The following is a 21,256-nucleotide window of genomic DNA, read 5'->3' on the forward strand; positions in this document are numbered from 1 at the left end:
AGAGAACAGCTTTCTCCCTAGCTGGAGAGGATATATAAGCCAGCTAGGGAGAGGCATGGCCAGGGAGGAGGGCAGGAGCCCTGCTACTCAGTTGGCCTCTGGGCCAGAGAGGGTGAGCAGCCCAGAGCCTCAGGGCCTGGAGCAAGAGTGGGGATTGTACACATGCACTGTAAATAAATGAGCACGGGAGACTGCAATGGGTTATGCCTGCAAGTCCTTTGTTCTGGAGGGAGAAAGACCACCATGGGGAGGCAGAAGGGGACCCGCCCCAGTCCTTTATCACGTGGATGTCATATTGTAAATGTTCTTACAGTCCAAAGTGTGCATGATACTGAAAGTGACAACCCTTAATACTACTACTATTACAAAAACATCTATTAACTAAAGATATACATCATTATTATTTACAGTGATTTCCAGACAATGAGTTCTAACACATACAGTCTTTGCCTGCATGAATTACAGCTGATTTTTGTTCTGTAAACACATTAAACATGCACCTTTGAGTGCCCTCGATTTAATATAAAAACACTCATCTCTTGTTTGCAAATTTTGGTCCTCACATATATATCCTAAATCTTCATGGGCTATATATAGGGATACATCTATGGTTTTCCATTGTTTATATTCTCAGTATGGCCATGCACGGTGGTTTGCTGAATACAATACTACATTTTTGGTTACCTGAATTCCTATTAAATATACAGTAGAACCGCAAACATATGAACACCAGAGTTACAAACTGACTGGTCAACCCAACACCATGTGAAACCAGAAGTAAGCAAGCAGACAGTAGCAGAGGGGAGGAAGAAAAAGAAAGAAAGCTAGTACTATACTGCGCCTGTATTGCATCTTAAAGGTCAGCATACAGATCAGAAACAGCCCAGGGTCAGCGCTGTTTGCTGTAAGCTAAGGGCATTGTTTCACCTCCTCCCATCCCACACCACTGGGAGGGGGGAGCTGTTTTCTCTCTCTCTCTCTCTCTCTCTCACACACACACACACACACACACACACACACACACCCCCATGCTGCAAGGAACTGAGGGTTGCAGCCAAAGCCTGGCCTGGAGCAGGAGTCAGAGCTCTGGAGGTGTTTTAAAGGGCCACAGCCTGTGCACTGATGAGGCTCAAGCTTTGCCCGTGGCTGCACTCCTGGATCCTGCCAGCCCCTGAATGCAAGGGGCAGGGGAGGGAGGGGCACTGGCAGCATGCTGGCACCAACCCCCCTGTCACGTGCTGCCTCTGGAGCGCAGCAAGCAGTCACTGAACAGGGCACCCCTGGGGAGCGGTGGCTGAGGGCTGGCGCGTGTAGTACAAAGAGGGCAGGGCAGGGCAGGGCAGGGCAGGGCAGGCCCCCCCCCCCCCCCAATTCAGCCCAAAGGCAAGAAACAGGAATAGGGCAGGAAACTGCTTGCAAACCAGGCAGTGCTGCCAGGTGCTACCTCTGCAGAGATCTCTCCCAGGCTTCAGCTGGAAGACACTGACTGCAGGGTACTGTACTATTATGTTTTATTTGGAGTTACGAATATTTCAGAGTTACGAACAACCTCGATTTCCAAGGTGTTCATATCTTTGAACTTCTACTGTACATAAAAGATGTGGCTAGGATAGATGATTATGATTTACACCTGAATAGCCATTTGATCCTTATAAAGGTTAAAATTTACCAATTTCCACCAGGACACCAATTGTCTTTCTCCCTCAGTGACACTTTTCCATAGCAGGTTTTTTATTTCTAAGGGTAGTTTCCCTTGGATTCCTTCCCAAATTATTTGAATAACCAATTGTTGGCTCATATCTTGAGCCTGTGTACATGCTAGGGCCAGGGATATATTACCCTGTATTTTTTTATGTTCTCTGCTAGTATCAACAAATCCTTTTCCTCTTGTTTTTGCCATATGGGCAATAAATGGGCTTTTCCAATTTTTTAAATTTCAGGGTAGCATAACTTATTTGCCAACACGTCTGTGTTGGTGGCATCTAATATTTCAACCAGAAGGCTGATTCTGGGCAATGTGGTTCCCAATATATCCCTGGAGAGGTTTTTTTTTTTCCCCCCTTTCTGTTTCCTTAAACCGTAACTTCAACCCAATAGCTCATCAAGTATGAAGGGTTTGGACAACTGGACACATATGGGGATTTCCGTGGACACATTTAAACCTGCAAGACTTAAATTTGTTTGTTTTAAGGAGCATATAGAAGTCACAGTGATTTTCTTTTGAATGATTCAATTTAACTATGTGAGGTCCATTAAAGGGATGTCGTGTGGGCCTTTGCATATTAAACGCTGTAGCAAAAATATTGAAATTTATCTTAGTGTTCACATTTTGTAATTTATACACTCCCCTTAAAACAGAAACATTATCAAAAATTGTCATGCATTGGTAGTGTAGAAAGATTTTAGGCCCTTTTTTCTTGCAGTCCTTATTTACAATTTGTATGACTCATGCTGGGGGTCCCATTTCTCCTATGTCCCATCTGTCCACTTGCCATGGATTCGGCGTAGTTTCCCAATGCTTGTACTTGGATCCCAGAAAGGAGCGTTAATGTGCTAAGGTTGGACCCCAAACTCAGGACTACATTCATTAAATCCTATTAATGTTTTAATAGCAGTGTTTCCTTCCGCTTAGTGTTATAGGCCTAGCCTGGCCTGAGTTGCCTCACCAAGTTTGATCACTGGTGAGATTGCTTGACCACTGTTTGAGGGCTACAACCTCAGTAGCCTGACTGCTTTTTACATTTGACAGAGACTAATAGATTGCCGAGTAACCTTGTGATGCCTCAGTTTCTGAACACTACAGCAAATAATAGCTAATGTGGATTTGGCACAACACGGGACATAGCTTGTTAGTTTGCAGCTGCACATAAATAAAAATGAACAAGAACATAAGTTTATACATTTTATGTTAGAATGCTTTTTCCCATCGTTTGGGGTGATTTTTCTTCCCACCAATTTCTCATGGTGAGAACATGAATATTAGTTATTACTAACAATGAAAAATAGAGAAAGAAAGGAGATGGGAACATCACCTAAAATAAGTGAATGAATGCTTTGTAAAAAAGGGCGCAAAAAGCTATCAGCCAGACAAGGGAGCATGCTTCATCGCCACCTGCCTGCAGGAGATGCTGCTGGCCTGATCACCTGGCAGGGCTCGTGTAGACAGACATTCCAGTAGGTGGCCTCTGAAGTGAACACAATTTTTTTTTGATTATTTTTTTCACATTTTCAATGAAAAACAATTTTTTTCTCCACTTTAAAAAAATCAGGTTTTTTCACTGAACTTTTTTTTCATGTTTTCAATCAAAAAACTTCTTTTTCTCTGATTTTTGTGGTCACATTTTCAATAAAAAATATATTTGTTTCTCTAATTATTTTTCACATTTTCAATTAAAAATTGACTTTTTTCACCTAATCTTTTCAAATTTATGATAAAAAAATTCACTGAATAATTTTTTCATATTTTTTATTTAAAAAATCTATTTTTCGCTCTTAATTTTTCTTCATATTTTCAAATGAAATTTTTCATGTTTTTTCATGTTTTCGAAAAAAATACTTGTTGCTGAATTTTTTTCATGTTTGTTATGAAAAAGTGTTCACTGAATTTTTTCCACATTTTAAATCTATATTTAGTCAAATTTTTTCATGTTTTCAACCAACAAAATCTTCTTTTCCGCTGCATTTTTTCACATTTTTGATAAAAGAAATCAATTTTTTTGCCAAATTGTTTTCATGTTTTCAATCAAAAATGTTATTTTCTGCTGAAATATTTTAATTATGTTTTCAAGCAATAAAATATATTTTTTGCAGAATTTTTATTCATGTCTTCAATTAAAAACAGCAATCATTTTTGCTGAAACTTTTTCACATTTTTGAACAAAAAATCTATTTGTTTCTCCAATTTTTTTTCACATTTTTGAACAAAAAATACTGTTTTAGCCTAATTTTTTCATTTTTTTGCTGAATTCTTTTTCATTCTTTTGATAAAAAAATCTATTTTTTTTAGTGAATTTTTTTCAAGCTTTCAGTGAAAATATATTTTTTCATATTTTTTATCAAAAATAGATTTTTTCACTGAATAATATTGGTAATGATTTTGAAAAAAAAAAATTCCACTGAATTTTTTTCAAGGTTTTCAATTTAAAAAATATTTTTAACCAATTTTTTCCATGTTTTTATCCAAAAATCGATCAAAAACATGAAAAAATACTGGCAAAAAATAACTTTTTAAAACTGAAACATGAAAAACCATTCTATAAGAAACCGTTTTTTAAAATAAAAAACATGAAATATATTTGGAAAAATTCTTTTTTTGTATCAAGAGTGTGAAAAAGCTTGTCAGAAAATATTTTTTCATTGAAAATGTGAAAAAAATTGGTGAAAAAAGTGATTTTTCTGATCATAAATGTGAAAAAACAGAAAGATAGATTGTGAACATAATGTGAAAAAATTCAGCAAAAAATTATTTTTAACAAAATGTGAAACATTGGAAGGGACCTCAGGAGGTCATCCACTCCAACCCCCTGCTCAAAGCAGGACTAACCTCAGCTAAATCATCCCAGACACCAGGGCTTTCTCAAGCCACAGCTTAAAAACCTCTAAGGCTGGAGATTCCACCACCTCCCTAAGTAACCCATTCCAGTGCTTCACCATCATCCTAACGAAAACGTTTTTCTTAATATCCAACCCGGACCTCCCCCACTGCAACTTGAGACCATTGCTCCTTGTTCTGTCATCTACTACCATTGAGAACAGCCTAGCTCCATCCTCCCTGGAACCCCCTTTCAAGGTAGTTAAAGGCTGCTATCAAATCCCCCCTCATTCTTCTCTTTTGCAGACTAAACAAACCTAGTTCCCTCAGTCTCTCCTCGTAAGTCTGTGCTCCAGCCCCCTAAACATCTTTGTTGCCCTCTGCTGAAATCTCTCCAACTTGTCCACATCCTTTTTGTAGTGGGGGGCCCAAAACTGGACACAATACTCCAAATACAGCCTCACCACTGCCTTATAGAGTGGAATAATCACTTCCCTCGATCTGCTGGCAATGCTCCTCCTAATGCAGCCCAATATGCTATTACCAGGGCACACTGCTGACTCAAATCCAGCTTCTTATCCACTGTAACCCTCAGGTCCTGTCGGTCCCCAGTCTGTAGCTGTGCATGGGATTCTTCCATCCTAAGTGGAGGACTCTGCACTTGTCCTTGTTGAACCCCATCAGATTTCTTTTGGCGCAATCATCCAATTTGTCTAGGTCACTCTGTATCCTATCCCTACCTTTCAGGGTATCTATCACTCCCCCTAACTTAGTGTCATCTGCAAACTTGCTGAGGGTGCAATCTACTCCATCCTCCAGATCATTAATGAAGATGTTGAACAAAACCGGCCCCAGGACCGACCCCTGGGGCACTCTGCTTGTGACCGGCTGCCAGCTAGATATGGAGCCACTGATCACTACTCGTTGAGCCCTATGCTCTAGCCAGTTCTCTATCCATTTTATAGTCCATTCATCCAACCCATGTGTCTTGAACTTGCTGATAAGAATACTGTGGGAGACTGTATCAAAAGCTATAGGTATATCACATCCACTGCTTTCCCCACATTCACAGAGCCAGTCACCTTTTCATAGAAGGCAATCAGGTTGGTCAGGCATGACCTGCCCTTGGTGAATCCATGTTGACTGTTCCTGGTCATCTTCCTCTCTTCCAAGTGCCTTAAAATGGATTCCTTGAGGACCTGCTCCATGATTTTTCCAGGGATTGAGATGAGGCTGACCGGTCTGTAGTTCTCTGGATCCTCTTTCCTCTCTTTCTTGAAGATGGGCACTATATTTGCCTTTTTCCAATCATTAGGGACTTCCCCCAATTGCCACGAGCTTTCAAAGATAACAGTCAATGGCTCTGAAATCACATCAGCTAACTCCCTCAGCACCCGCGGATACATTGCATCTGGCTCCATGGACTTGTGTATGTCCAATCTTTCTAGTACTGAACCTGTTCCTTCAGCACTGAGGGATGTTCACCTCCTCCCCATTCTCTGCTGCCCAGTGCAGTAGTCTGGGAGCTGACCTTGTCTGTGAAGACAGAGGCAAAAAAGGCATTGAGTACCTCAGTTTTCTCCACATCCTCTGTCACTACGTTGCCTCCCCCATTCTGTAAGGGGTCCACACTTTCCCTAATATTCCTCTTGTTGCTAACATACCTGTAGAAACCCTTCCTGTTCCCCTTCACATCCCTTGCTAGCTGCAACTCCAATTACACTTTGGCCTTCCTGATTTCATGCCTGCATGTTCAAGCAGTATTTTTATAATTCTCCCATGTCATCTGACTAAGCTTCCACTTCTTGTAAGCTTCTTTTTTGTGTTTAAACTCACCAAAGACTTCTTTGTTAAGCCAGGCAGGGCACCTACCATATTTGCTATTCTTTCTGCATATTCGGATGGTTTATTCCTGCACCCTCAATAAGGTTTCTTTAAAATACAGCCAGCTCTCTTGGATTCCTTTCCCCCTCATACTGGCCTCCCAGGGGATCCTGCCCATCAGCTGCCTGAGGGAGTCAAAGTCTGCTTTTCTGAAGTCCCTGGTCCGTATCCTGCTGTTATCCTTTCTTCCTTTTGTCAGGATCCTGAACTCGACCATCTCATGATCACTGCTGTCTAGGTTGCCACCCACTTCTACTTCCCCTACCAAATCTTCCCTGTTTGTAAGCAGTAGGTCTGACTGACAGATACTGACTGACAAGGTGACATCTGTTTCACGAAATGCCCCCAAGAGTAAACACAGACCCTTCTTGCATGAGTTCTGAGAGCAAACACCTAAGCGCTGACTGACGGCACCTGGCCCGTGTCAGACACAAGTTAGTGAGACATACAGAGGATACTTTGTTAGATGCATCTGCTGCAGTGGTATGCCAGCTACCAATTCAGTGTCACAAATACACTCTGGACTAACAGCGACTACTGAAGCCCACTCCCCCACGTCCTTTCAATCAATCACCACCTCACTTCCTCTTCTCCAAGGCAGTCAAAGCCTACCACCAATCCTCCCCATTCCACAGATTAGACAAAGCTAAGAGGAGCTGGTTTGCTATGTGATCAGGCTGAAGCAAGAGGCACTGGCTGGGTTAAGAATCAGTGGAGGCCAGTGAGGTCACTTTGTTCAGTAAGCCCACCTGGGAACTCAGGGGACTATTTCCCCCAAAAAAGGCTGGGGGAGCAAGGGGAGGAGGGGCAAACTTGCCCCGTAGGAGAAGGGGTACATTGCAGGGGTGCTTAGTAACAAGATGTGCCCTTCCTGACTCAGCCAAGTCCCAGGATATAATGTCCATGTTCAGTCCCTGTCCTCCACATGCTGCTGCTAAGAGCAGTCTTTTGTTTAAATATTCTTTAGTTTTTGGACCTTCATAGTAGCTTTTTCAGCCCTTTTGTCAAGAGTTTTAAAATGTCCATGGGAGCTGCAGGTGCTAAGCACCTTTGACGAGTCAGGCCCAAGCTGGCTCAAGTTGGAGACACACCACATGGAGGCATTCAATAACTCAGTTTATGCCTGCAGAAAATGTGTTAGTCTTTAAGGTGCTACAGGACTCTTGCTATTTATTCAATAACTCAGCTGCTCTAGTGTGGAATTTTTTTTTTTTTAATCTGAAATATCCCAGTTTTTAATTTTTGGACAGAGTGCTGCAGGAACTTTTGCTTAGTGTTAACTTTAGAACATCTCTTCCTAAGAACAGGGTGACTTGTGAGCATACATGGACTGTGTTTGTAATTTACTAGCAGAAAAAAGGTCAATGAAGGTGTTACAGACTTATTCAGAGAAACATGATATACTCCAGCTGTTTTATTGTAACAGAGAGAACTGGCTGCATAAAGGCCTAAATGATTTCACCATGGCAGACGGCTTGCCAAGAAGGGTGAAGAGGAGAGCTGGAAGCACACAGAAGCTTAGAACCACAGAACAAAAAAAAGTAATTCCCTAACACACACACACCACTGTGTTTTGCTATTATTGCACAATCAGTCAGAAATGAAGACTTTGGGCAGGTAGTTTCGGTAACTCCCACTCAGGAGGACATGTACATCACCACTGCAATTAAAGTGCAGTTGACTTTTCTTTGCTTGAGACATGCTGGAATCATCCTTTACTCCTGCATATAGAGGTGGCTTACAGTAGAACAAGCTGTTCTCAGCTGTTCAGGGTGGAACAGTAGTAGAAAAAAAACTACAGAAGTGACAGCTACCCATCGATCAGCAAAAAGCCCTATACGGACTAAAATAGGAAAGATCCCCATGCAGAGTTATCAAAAGATGGAGCCATTTAGTCTGGGAGTGAGTAAAAAGAATGCACATGGGAATCAGAGGTGGCAGCAGCACCTTGCAAGTGTCTACCTCATGTACACTCACATTCATGCCTCTGGCTGCAGCAAGGGAGAACTCAATGCTGCCTGACACCCCAGAAACACTTCATTGTTGTGTTTGTTTTAAGGCCTGCTGACCACTTACAACCAATCTCCATTCAAATTGTTCCAATTAGTTTTTAAATAAATGGACTAGAGTTTTAGTCATGCAATTCCTGCTCAAATCAATGGGAAGCCACAGACTTTACACACAGCCCAAGACATTTGAATGCAAGGCTGAAAATGCAGCCTCAACCTCTAAAATTGGGGTGGGATGGGGGAGGATTATGGAAACATAACTCATTGGTCATATAAGATGACACACACTGTGGAAGAAGAGACAAAACAGGGAGGGGCTCAGCCTTAAGATTTGGCTTCCGCTGACAAATACTGGAAAGCCAGATTTGATCAGTATGAGTTCAGTTACGTGCAAGAGTCTATTGAGGATTAAATATCAAAGTCCACCTCCCCACTGAAGAGTGACTGGGGAGGAAGAGACATTATGGGGATCCATGTTTATTGATCAGTTGCCAAGAGACAACTCTCAGTTTACAAGGAGAGGGTCTGTTTGGTTTTTTTAAAAACAAGCAGCCCTTCAGACTCAGACTGGGATCTTTCCTTCTTCCATAATCATTAGTGCTGACAATTCTGTTTAAGTATAGCCTCATGATAGCTGGGTACAACCCCCTTGCTCTCAGGAGGTTACACAGATATAACTAAGTTCCAAACACAGGGCCAATTAGTTAACAAGTCTGTTGATGCATAAAGAATTGAAGTCAGTTCTCTCAGCTCTGGAGGGCCAGCAGGAATTTAAGGTACCTAACCGCTAAGGCTGGTTGTCACTATAGCAGCAGGTACAGGCGAGAACACACAGGGATCAGGTTAAGTAAGAGAAGGGGCCATTTTTCAGAGGAGAATCAGAGTGGGAAGAATCATTCTGCTTCTGTCTGAATGGCACTGGGGAGGCATGGGAGGAAGAGAATGAAGCAAAGCCATGTTTCCAAACAAGATTAAAGTGAGACATGACAACCCCAAGAAAGGCACTGATCTATCTTACAGGCCCTAACAGCACTACTAGTTTTTCTGAACATAGGTGAGATTCCTGTTTAGTCAGAAATGCAAAGAATTGTACAGGCTTTGATATTAGGAGTTCCCTAAAGCTTTTCAGTTTTACTTGTTCTGAAGCAAATTCAGACCCCCTGTGTCCTCTCTGCAATTGTTAAAGAGAAAATCAACTCCAGAAGTGGGGTGCAGAGGCTGCATTCCTTAGACTGCCATTGTGTAATAAGTATCCCCCTGAAAGCGCTTGCTCCTTTTGTGCTTTACTGCTGTAAAGATGTTACAGGCCATCATCTGTAGCTCTTTGGCAAGTAAGGAGGAAGCAATTTTAAAATACAGTGGTGATGCAAGTCCACACAGGTAGGGTTAATTGTTTGGGATCTCAGGCCAGTTTTCTAAATCATGTAATCAAGTGCTGGTTTACAAACAAGACCTGTATGCCACGTTCACTGCCCCTGCACCTACCAATCTGGAGAAGCCGATTCCAAAACCTTCAAGTACGTACAGAGTTTTCAGCTTGAGTGACCTTCCTTGAACGACTTGAGAAAAGCATATGGACATGCTGGACAAGCAGCTCAGGCTGGTGCCCTTCCCTCCCCCATAGTGTAGAAAGACAGTTTTCCTTGTTCACATGACTGCAGTGATGCTTTATTCTGATCTCCTTTTAGAATGGGAGGAAGGGATCTTGTGCCTATTCTAGCTCATTTAAAAAACTGGACTATATTAGGAAGCCTTCTCTCTTCCCAAGTAAGGGATGGGCACAGAGACATCACTTAGTGCCCAGGGCTATTGGTCAGAGTTCTATCATTCTATGTGCAGTAGTTCTGTTAAGATGTTTAAAGGCTGAAGGGGGCCTCCATAGGGGAGAGGGTGTGTAATATGAGGAGATACTTCTGAAGAGAAGAGCAGGAACCCGTGACATCCTTGTCCAAGAGGACAGGTGGCTTTGGCTACAAGGTGTTCATTCCTGTAGCTGCGGCCTTGTCTATGAGATACATTCAATGATAGAGTCAAGTGCTGTGATTAAAAGTAAATATTCTGCTTGCCCCAGCCCCCCAAATGCACTTCCCCTTCTCCGTCCCCTTGTGTCATAGAATCTGAAGATCGTTGATGGGAAGGCCGTCTGCTGCACTGTTTACTTGCTGACTTGGTGTATTGCATGAGCTAGGTAACCCACATTGCCAGAAGTGACTCCTGCCACCGAGATCCGGCCATCTTTTGTCATGTATATGGAGTATTCCTTGGTTAGTCGCTCCACCTGGGGGGTAGTGGGAAGAGAAACAAAACAGTTCTTAGCTCTAGGGGATCCAAACTTCACACTACTAAAGAGCTGCTTTGGCAGCTTGCCAGGGGCTCGTCACAACCAGTTTGTCTAAAATGAGGGTGTAGCCCATGAAGACTGAATCCCAGCATGGTGTTCCATCCTGAGTCTAGCAGTAGATAGGTGGAGACTCAGCATTACATTCTGGGAATTGTAGTCTATATGAGAGAAGGCAGTTGCCCCAGGCCACATCACAGATCTCTGAGTTGCACTCGGCCCCAGACTGCTCTTTGGGCAGCCCTGAAGCCCACTCACTAACACTGTGGCACATAAAAACACTTAAGATGCACCATGACTTCAGCTGCACTTTCATGCCATCTTTTAAAGAGCAACACATGATTGTTCCATTTTGCAACTGATAGAGCTAGTTTAGCTTTTAATCACTACAATTGAGGGGTGTCATGTGAGTACTAAAACATTTAGACTGGAGAATAGAGACTTTGGGGGGGAGGGAGGGAAAACAGGTAGGAAAGGAATTCCTCATTAAAAGAGAACTGCCCATGTTAGTAGGCTATGTTTGAAAGGCTTCTGTATGCCAAAGAAAATTACAAAGCTTGTTAAAAACGAACACTGAAGATCAAGAGACAGCAAGGAGTCTGAGAGATGTTAATAGATTAACAGTGCCTGAAAAGTTAGCTGCTCCTGACTGATCTGCCAGTTGCTAAGGACAGGTCTACACTTAAAACACTGTATCAGTACTGCTGTAGCTCTTTAAAGAAGAAACTCTACATTGACAGGAGACAGCTCTCCTGTAGCGTAGTTAATCCATCTCTCCAAGAGGCAGTGGCTCAAGCTCCCCCACCAACAAAGTGCTGCCTACACCAGGGGGTGGTTTGGTAGACCGACATCGCTCAGCATTGTGGATTTTTCACTTCTGAGCAACCTAGTTATACCAATATAAGTCTGTAGTGTAGACCAGACCTAATTCTGAGACACACTCTCTTTGCTCCTCTGCAGCAGGATTGAGAGCATTTTCAAAATTCCTAACAGGATGCTGAACCCTGAAGATCTGGCAGGCTGATCAATGGAAAACAACATTTGTGAACTATTTAAGTTATCAATAAGTCTAGCATTCTGGACCAAATTTCTAAAGGGGTCTTTATAAGGCATGCGCACACAGATATGCTCACCAATTCTGTGGGCACCTTGACATCTACATGTTTGTATTTCAGAGGTGATTTAGTTTTATTTTCATTTTTTAATCATTGTAGTTAGTTTTTAGATAGAAGCAATAGACAACACAGCCCCGCTCTGAGAACATGGCAAGAGGGAGCTTACTGAGTTTAGGGATGGTCTAAGTTTACTGGGTCCTGCCATAGCGCAGGGGACTGGACTTGACGACTTTGTCCAACCCAACATTTGCAGGATTTTGTTCAGACCTTTGCCTCTCCAGTGAAATCTCCTGGGTTACTGAAGAAAGTGACTCGTCATAGTACCTTTATGACACTAGTCTGAAGGGATAGAAGATAGTTGAAAGAGGGGATATCCTATGTAGGTATGAGGCTAAGACTGGTGCTGACTGAACACAAGATTCTCTACGTGTGTGTACAGAACAGGAGGCTTTTTTGTAAGGAACAGAGTTCCTCAGTTGCACCAGTGTCTCAGCTGGCTTCACATTTGTGACTTCCCATTTGCAAATACAACCACGGGTGACATGTTTTCCCTTGTGCAGCCACTAGCAATTCAGAAGGGACCACCTTTTTCAATAACAGGACAAGCTGCTCCTTTCAAGGCAATGCGCTGAGCAGACGAGCATGGAGCTAGCAAGATTCACACACACACCAAACAATCCAACAGGACTGGAATTTCTCCTGAGAACCGCCTTAGGACAACCTTCTTAGGTCCCACTGGGATTACCCCAAGGAGGCTACATGAACACTGTCAAGTACATCTTACCAGTTTAATTTAAAATTGATCTCAAACATATTTAGAAAGAAAAAGCCAATGCTAAAGTGGGAGATTATTTTATCAGCAGCTACCCTCCTTCCCACCAACAGCATGTGTTCCATGAGCCCAGCCTGATGGACGTTGCAAAGGATATCCAGGTGCTTCCTGTTCCCCCCAGTCCAGGGAAATTGTCTTTCAGCCAAATTAGGGAGAACTGCACTCACCTGCTCAGGTTTTAGCCCTGTGTAACAGAACATGCCGATCTGGTCAGTAATGTGTTGCCAGTTGTGAGAGGAGCCTTCTTTCTTGAGGTTGGCCACTAGCTGGTTGCGCATGCCAATGATCCTGTCAGCCATCCCTTTCACCTCTTCCAGCCTGCAAGAGGAGCAACAGAAAGGAGATGCATGGACATCAGATTCAGACAAGAGTGAGCCAGGACAGCAACAGACATGCAGTCCAATACCCAAGGAAACACCTCTAAAGCATCCCTCTTCACAATCCACACTGGGCACCAACCTGACATGAAGAAGTGAACTGCTGCTTTAAACTGGTCATGCACACATTGAATGGAGAGTGCTACAGGCAAAAGATCACTTTGGGCTTCAGTTAAAGAGGCAGAGCAAACCAAGGATTTTTGTTCAGTGTGGAAAGTTGAGTCAACATCTCTCCTGTGATCAGAAGAGGGGGACTTTTTATTAACCCAGATTATGCACAGTTGGTGCGATATGGACTCCAGCTTAGAGGGGACCAAGTTGAGATCACCAAGATTGTTAAGCACACCCAGGCCCTGGACTGTAAATATCATGGGGCTCATCATAAACATAAATATTTCTGATGCCATCCGAAACATTTGATTCTACAGACCTCACTGGGGAGGGGAAACCTTTACAGGCGAATTCTAGTTATCAAATTCCATTTATAGGAGAATCCTAATGATCCAAATCAGCAGTGTCCCCACCTTGTAGCCCTGTGTCAGTCACCTGTTGATTAACAAACAGTAAGGCTATGGAAGGATTTCCAGATAAGTGGAAGTGTGGGTATGGTCGGCTACCTCCCCCAATGCTGGTCTCCAAAGGTGGAGGAGAGCAGAGAGGGAGGGAGAGGAGGCATAGGTACAGGAGTCTGGAACCTCCGTGCTGCACTGCAGTGCCCTCTGGCAATGCCAGTCTTGGGGTAGGCAGCCAGCTGTGCCCCTCGCTATTTGTACTGGAACTTGTGGAGCCTGGGGCTCTTCACGCTGGGAAGTGCTTGAGCAACACCAAGGAGGCTCCAGTCTCCTGCAGCTGCACTCCTTCACCCTTCAGGGCCAGCATCACTGTTCCCTGGTACTCATAGCCATGCCCCTCACTTCTCTTTATCCAAACATTCTGGGTGTCCCCTGGAAATCTGAATAAAGGGAATTCTACTGTATTTGGAGGGTGACACCCACTACTCCACAAAGCAACCCAGCCAGGAGATGGCTTTGCTGGTGCCTAGATCTGTGTAGGTCAGTTCCAGATGTTAGCACCATGCTAAAAACATGCCTGCCAAAAGGAGGCAGCTGCATATCAGAGTTCCTGGGGGAAGGGGGAGGTGTGAGAGCAAGAGGACACAGCCTTCCCCTTTTGTTCTGCCAAGTGAGCTGCCAGCACGGACCCTGAATTCTAGCAACTGATTGATGGGACTAGGCAGGTTACATCAGAGCCTGGGATCAGAAGGTTACTTTCCTCAGAGAGGAGCAGAGTTTAAAACAAACCATTTAATTTCTCCATGGAAGATGTATTTAAAAACCCTGCAATGCATAAAGTCAGACCCTTTAAGGCCCACAACATTGAGCTGCTCAGCAGAGACTGGGGAACCTGAACAGCTCCATTTACAGAGGAGTTCTGTCCTGTTCAAATGGAAGCGAGGAAGAACTGCACATGCCAGTCTGAATTTTCACTAGGTGATGCCATTCATGCTGAGATATGGTTACACAGGAGGAACATGAAGATCTGATCAAGCCACCTGTTCATAAAGCCCTGCTAGGGTCTACAATGGAGCAGCAGCAAGTCTCCATAGCCAGAGGAAGGGGAAGGAGTATGCTATATTAAAGGGACTCCCCTCCTGGAAGATCTGGACTATACACTGACATTTTCCCTGCAGCTCTAGGGTAAAGAGGTGTAAGTGGCTCTTCTGTTTCTCTGCTCGCTAGCAGCTTGGTGACAAGGCTCCATGGACCTGTTGCCACAACAGAGGAGACCACTGTAGGGAAGCACCTTGAGCAGTGTATTTGAGCTAGGAGTCCTGATGGACAGTGTTCAGGCTGAGTTACACTTCTCTTTGATGACAGACACCAAGCAGACATGGTGGGGAGACCGTGCGCTGTTTACAAGCTTCCCTCAAAAGGAAGCCTCTTGAATTTCCCCCTTCTTTGGTGGATGAAGCCCCATTGCGGCTGACAGCATGGGTCACCCTAAGGTACTCTCCACTGTAATTCCATTCCTTTGTGCTCTCCATCTACAATGGAGAAACTTGGCTAGTCTGATTTGTTTAGTACTATGCCCTGCATCATTCTACGCAGCACCTTCCCATCAGGAGCCAACTAGAAGTAAACAGGTTTCTGAAGGAGTTGCCTTACCATTCCTTCCGCAGGTTGGGAGTGGTCAGGATGGTGGAGGCAATACGAGCTCCATTGATGGGTGGGTTTGAATACATGGGACGGATCAGGATCTTCAGCTGGGACTCCACCCTCTTGGCCTCTTCTGCATCCTTGCAGATCACTGAGAAGGCACCCACGCGCTCCCCTGAAACACAGTCCTGGTCAGATCATACCCATCTACTACAACAGACAACGTACGATGGAGGCCTCCAGCATTTGGCTTAGACTTGCCCTGGGATACCACAGCAGTCCCCATTTGTGGAGGGACATCACAGGTAAAGCAGATGAGCTTCCCCAGTTCCTCAGACCTGAACAGGTCTCCATTCTGTGCCAAAGGGAAATGCCTCTAGGAGGTGAGAGGACATGGATTGGTTGGGATGGGGGTGTCTGCTAGACATCCACCAGAAGGCAGTGATTTTGGTCACTAATGGTGCAGGTGGCTTTCACATCAGCAGCCCTAGAAGTGAAAGGCTCCACTGTTCATTATGAGCCCTCTGAGACATCTTCCTCTCTCACTGCTTACCGTAAAGGCCCATGTTCTTGGCATAGGACTGGGACAGAGCAACATTAATGTCTTGCTCAATAAAATGACGCACAGCCCAGGAGTCCCGGTTTATGTCTCCACTGGCAAAGCCCTGGTACGCCATGTCAAAGAATACAAAGAGATTCGTTTTCTGCAAGGGAAAACAAAGATTCAATTATTCACCCTTCTAATGGCTGAATTCCCAGGATCATCTATGAGCCGTTACTAGATATTTATGCAAAGCCTCACCCAGGAGTTACTGTACCACAAACACCAGGGCTCCTGGCTACTAAAAGGCAGCATGAAGTGGCACGCAGTCACACATCACGTAGCACACGACAGTGTATTTCACTTGCTTTCCCAGTGTGTGAACACTAACCTTTGAGAACTGTGTGTCTGAAGGGGATATACTCTGCAGAGGACATGGTGAATGTGACAGTTAGTCAGGTTGATTGGCACCCTCCTATCCCCCTTCACTTCCTCTGTCCCATGGCTAAGATCCACAAACATTCAGCTGGGTTCAGGTTTTTTTTTTTTGTTTTTTTTTGGTCTTCTGACCCCCTCTTCCAAATCTTAATGCCCCAATGCTTTAACACAGCATTATAATAAGCCAACATCACTGGGTTCCCTTCTCCAGTTCAGGGACTAATCACTTAGTAGCGTGGTCATACCCTAAGCAAATCCTTATGGAAGTAGTCTTTGGCCCTGGTTTACCAGAAACTGTTTCCAGTGCCACCAAGCCACTGACACGTGCTAGAGGCCTTAATATAAAAGGTATTTTTTGTGGGGCCATAGAGACACCTCCTCCCATGGCAACTGGTCTCTGAGACTTCCTGTTGTCAGCCGTAAATGTTTAGGCACTTAATTTGAACCTCAAGGCAAGACTTCAGTTTTCATTCTACTAGCCAATGTGTTGGACAAGATTCCCTTCAGGAATAGGAAAACCTGCTTCAACAGATAGAGATACTGCCCTTTAAATTGCTCAATGGCAGTTGTACTCTGTTCATCAACTCTGATGTATGTATTCCAACTCATCTCTGCTTGGTTTAGTAACTATCAGATTCTATTGCTTTATACTCCTGTCAGTACAGCTAAGAAATGAGCTGGATTTGATCCTCTCTTAGTAACCAATTCTGCTGATAATGACCAAGTTCCAATCAGGAACATCTGCAGAGACAATGGGGCTGCACAGATGTTACTGAGGACGTTACAAATGATGTGCAATAAGAAAGAATCCAGCTTGAGTCTCAGATATAAAGCTTGTCAGTAATTTTACATCCAAACGATTTTCCTCATGGAAACTGGAATTTCTGTAAAAATCGGAATTTTCTATTGGAAAATTTCAATTTTGCCAAACAAAATTCCTTTTTCCACTAGGAAAATCTAACGGAAATATTGCATGTTGGTTTGAACCAAATTGGAATATTTCATTTTATTGAACTAATCCAAAATGTTTTAAATGAATTCAACAAAACATTAAACTGCATTTCCCTATGGGAGTTGTAGTCCTCCAGGGAGTCCAGAACACAGTAGAGAATGGGGGTCCAAACCAGAACTCCCATATTACAATGCAGAGTTCCCTCTGGCCAAGACCCCTATGGTGCATCATGGGAATCATATGACTCGGGGGGCATCATAGGAGATGTACTCTAGCCAGGCTCCTGAACTACAACTCCCATGAGGCAATGTACCACAGCAGGAAAATGTAGTTTAAGGTTGAACTGACTTGAAATGAAGCATTTCAGCTCATGTCAACAAACCAAAATGAAACATTTGTTTCGATATTCTCCAAAGCTTCTGTTTTGACACTTTTGGCGTTTCCAAATTAAAATGTTTTGGAATTTCTGTTCTGTGAAGAATTGCAATTTTTCATCCTTATTTGGAACAATCAAATATTGAAATGTAATTTCCTGTGAGATGGAAATTTGGAATTTTGCTGATCTCTACTCAGATGAGAGAGAATCCGCAGGGTTAGTTGTACTCAGTTAAATGTTTTTCTTCTAACATCTGCTACAGAGTCCTCTAGCCAGACACTGACCACTGCGCTCACTCCCACCGATTCTATCTTCACTTTCCTTCACACAGGGAATACAGTCAAATATCTACAGTATTCCCAGTCAAATATCTACAGTATTCCCAGGCATTTCTTATTTCCATCCATCACTGGTAGCCTTAGCATAGCAATGCTTGTTTCTGGACTCCTACTATGTTCCATGTTCAAGAATTCAAATGAGTTTCAGCAGAATAATTACAGGGGTTTAGATAACTGAGTTTATGGTATGAATTCTACTTCTGCACCAATCCAATACACTTGGGCTCCTCCCCCGCCTCTACCTTAGACAGATATGGCTGCCATCCAAGTTGACAAGAGATAAATGGGCCATTGCTCAACAGAGACCAGAGATTGCATAGTAAAAGACTCTGCTCTAAGAAGTCTAAGAATAAAGCAGCACTTCATGAATGGTATCAACACAGAGATGACACAAACACCAGCCCATCCCATAATTTACCTTCACCACAGCAGCCAACTCCTTCCATTGCTCTGGTTGAGGGTCCACACCAGTGGGATTGTGAGCGCAGGCGTGGAAGAGAATGACACTCTGCTTGGGAATTTTCTAAATAAGATGTTACAGAGAGCGACATGAGACATCTTTAAAGCAATGTTTCTTTTTCAGTTGCCTATTGCTAAGTGCTACACCAGGGACATGAGAAGCCACAGGACAAGCAATGAGTTAGCAGACCCAACAATTCCAGAAAGGAGGAGTAAGAGGAGAGCAGCAGTAAATCAGTTTACATTCAGAGTAATGAGTTTCGTAGGGTCTCTAGAGGTTCCGAAGACTACTAGACTGCAACTACAGTATAAGGCAGTTGCTCAATGATTTGAGAGTCAGGATCAGCCTAGGAACTAAGTAAGGAGGGTCATGAGACTACAAACTACCTTTCCCCTCCACCCCCATCCCAACAGTCAACTCACAGAAATATCATCCAAGGCTCCAGCGAAGTCAAAGCCGCAAGTCTTGGAATCATAGTAGCGATATGCATTAAGCTGCATGCCAGCATCCCTGAAAATGGGGGTGTGGTTGCCCCAGGATGGTTTGGGCAGGTACACGTCACAGCTGTACTTGAAGAATCGTTGCTACAGCAGAGAAGGAGAGCAAGTTCAAGTGGTCTATTCCATGGCTGCCAATGAGAAAGTCACTCTCCCAGCAGTGAGGAGTTTAGTCAATGCATGAGCTTCAACTACAGATGTCCCCTCTCTTCCCCTGTCACCATTTCCCAGGGACTCACCAAGAAATTGGCTCCAACTCTTAGAGACCCAGTCCCAGAAATTGTCTGCACGGTAACATACTGTAAGGAAAAGGGATATAAATGCGTAAGATGCCAAACTACCACACAAAATATGAACCATGTTAATCAGATACTTACATCTTTTCCAGTGTGCATGGGCCACACAGGAGAAGTACTTATCTTACAACTCTATTCTTGACTCATCAATACCTAAATCCTGCACAAAACAGCAAGCTAATTCCCCACGCCTAAGAAGTTAAAACATTGTCTCATGGATCTTTTTCTCAATTTCAAATGGTAACTTACAATATAACTTGAGGGTACAAAGAAAGTTAGCTAAACAGAAAGACATGGCTCTACATTAGTTGAAACGCTGTCTGATCATAAGACTGGAAGCAGGTGGTGTCAGAGAGGGCTTTGGATTCTTCGACCATGGAATGCTGTTCCAGGAAGAACTGTTAGGAAGTGATGGGATCCACGTAACGAAGAGAGGGAAAAGCATCTTCGCAGGCAGGCTGGCTGGCTAACCTAGTGAGGAGGACTTTAAACTAGATTCACTGGGGGATGGGGACCTAACCCAGGAGGTAAGTGGGAGACCAGGAGGAAGTGCAAGGAGGACAGTGCAACAGGGGAGGCCTCCAGATTCACACTGAGAAAGTAGGGCAACGAATACAAGAATGTACACGAATGCAAGAAACCTGGGAAACAAACAGGAACAATTGGAAGTCCTGACACAGTGAAAGAAGTATGATGTGATTGGAATAACTGAGATTTGATGGGGGCAAATCACACAACAGGAGCACTGTCATGGAGGGATATAAACTGTTCAGGAGGACAGGCAGGGGAGAAAAGATGGAGGAGTTGCACTGTACATAAGAGAGCAGTACGATTGCTCAAAGCTCCAGTATGAAACTGGAGAAAAGACTGTTGAGAGTCTCTGGGTTAAGTTTAGAGGCAATAGCAACATGGGTGATGTAGTGGTGGTCGCCTCTTACATACCTCACCAGACCAAGAGGATGAGGTAGAGGAGACTTTCTTTAGACAACTAGTGAAAGTGTCCAGATCACAGGACCTGGTTCTCATGCGGGACTTCAACCACCCTGACATCTGCTGGGAGAGCAATACAGCAGAGCACAGACAATCCAGGAAGTTTTTGCAGAGGGATGCAGACAACTTCCTGGTGCAAGTGCTTGGAGAAACCCACTAGGGGCCTTACTCTTCTTGACCTGCTGCTCACAAACAGAAAAGAACTGGTAGGGGAAGCAGAAGTGGGTGGTAACCTGGGTAGCAGTGACCATGAGATGGTAGAGTTCAGGATTCTGACAAAAGGAAGTAGAACAGCAGGATTCAGACCCTGGACTTCAGAAAAGCAGACTTTGACTCTCTCAGGGAGCTGATGGGCAGGTTCCCCTGGGAGGATAATATGAGGGGGAAAGGAGTCCAAGACAGCTGGCTGTATTTTAAATAAACCTTATTGAGGGCACAGGAACAAATCATCCTGATGTGCAGAAAGAATAGCAAATATGGCAGGCGACCGATTTGGCTTAAAGAAATCTTTGGTGAGCTTATACACAAAAAGGAAGCTTACAAGAAGTGGAAGCTCGGACAGATAACTAGGGAGGAGTATAAAAATACTGCTCAAGCATGCAGGAGTGAAAACCAGGAAGGCCAAAGTACAATTGTAGTTGCAACTAGCAAGGGATATGAATGGTAACAAGAAGGGTTTCTACAGGTATGTTAGCAACAAGAAGGTGGTCAGGGAAAGTGTGGGCTGCTTACTGAATGGGGGAGGCAACCTAGTGACAGAGGATGTGGAAAAACCTGAAGTACTCAATGCTTTTTTTGCCTCTGTCTTCACGGACAAGGTCAGCTCCCAGACTACTGCACTGGGCAGCAGAGAATGGGGAGGAGGTGAGCAGCCCTCAGTGGTGAAAAACGATTCAGGACTATTTAGAAAGGCTGGACATGCACAAGTCCATAGGGCCGGATACAATGCATCCGAGGGTGCTGAAGGAGTTGGCCGTTGTGACTGCAGAGCCATTGGCCATTTTCTTTGAAAACTTGTGGCAATTGGGGTAGAATGATTGGAAAAAAGCAAATATATTGCCCATCTTCAAAAAAGGGAAGGCGGATCCGGGAAACTACAGCCTCACCTCAGTTCCCAGAGAAATCA

The 21,256-nt window shown here is 43.9% G+C and overlaps 1 protein-coding gene across 1 annotated transcript in view; it reads right to left on the bottom strand.

Annotated features, from left to right (window-relative positions):
* Positions 1–7,814: 7,814 nt before the first annotated feature.
* Positions 7,815–21,256, bottom strand: part of GOT2 (glutamic-oxaloacetic transaminase 2) — a 28,175-nt gene continuing 14,733 nt past the window's right edge. The window contains exons 4-10 of the mRNA XM_067546882.1: positions 19,084–19,143; positions 18,770–18,931; positions 18,306–18,410; positions 15,796–15,946; positions 15,252–15,417; positions 12,877–13,027; positions 7,815–10,702 (exon numbers count right to left, since the gene is read on the bottom strand). Coding sequence (XP_067402983.1) covers positions 10,580–10,702; positions 12,877–13,027; positions 15,252–15,417; positions 15,796–15,946; positions 18,306–18,410; positions 18,770–18,931; positions 19,084–19,143 — 918 coding nt within the window. The 3' untranslated portion in view covers positions 7,815–10,579. The remainder of the gene's footprint in view (positions 10,703–12,876; positions 13,028–15,251; positions 15,418–15,795; positions 15,947–18,305; positions 18,411–18,769; positions 18,932–19,083; positions 19,144–21,256) is intronic.

Source organism: Emydura macquarii, unplaced genomic scaffold (assembly GCF_026122565.2).
Source record: "Emydura macquarii macquarii isolate MOO-44397 ecotype Brisbane River unplaced genomic scaffold, CSIRO-AGI_Emac_v2 contig_1170, whole genome shotgun sequence".
NCBI lineage: Eukaryota > Metazoa > Chordata > Testudines > Chelidae > Emydura > Emydura macquarii.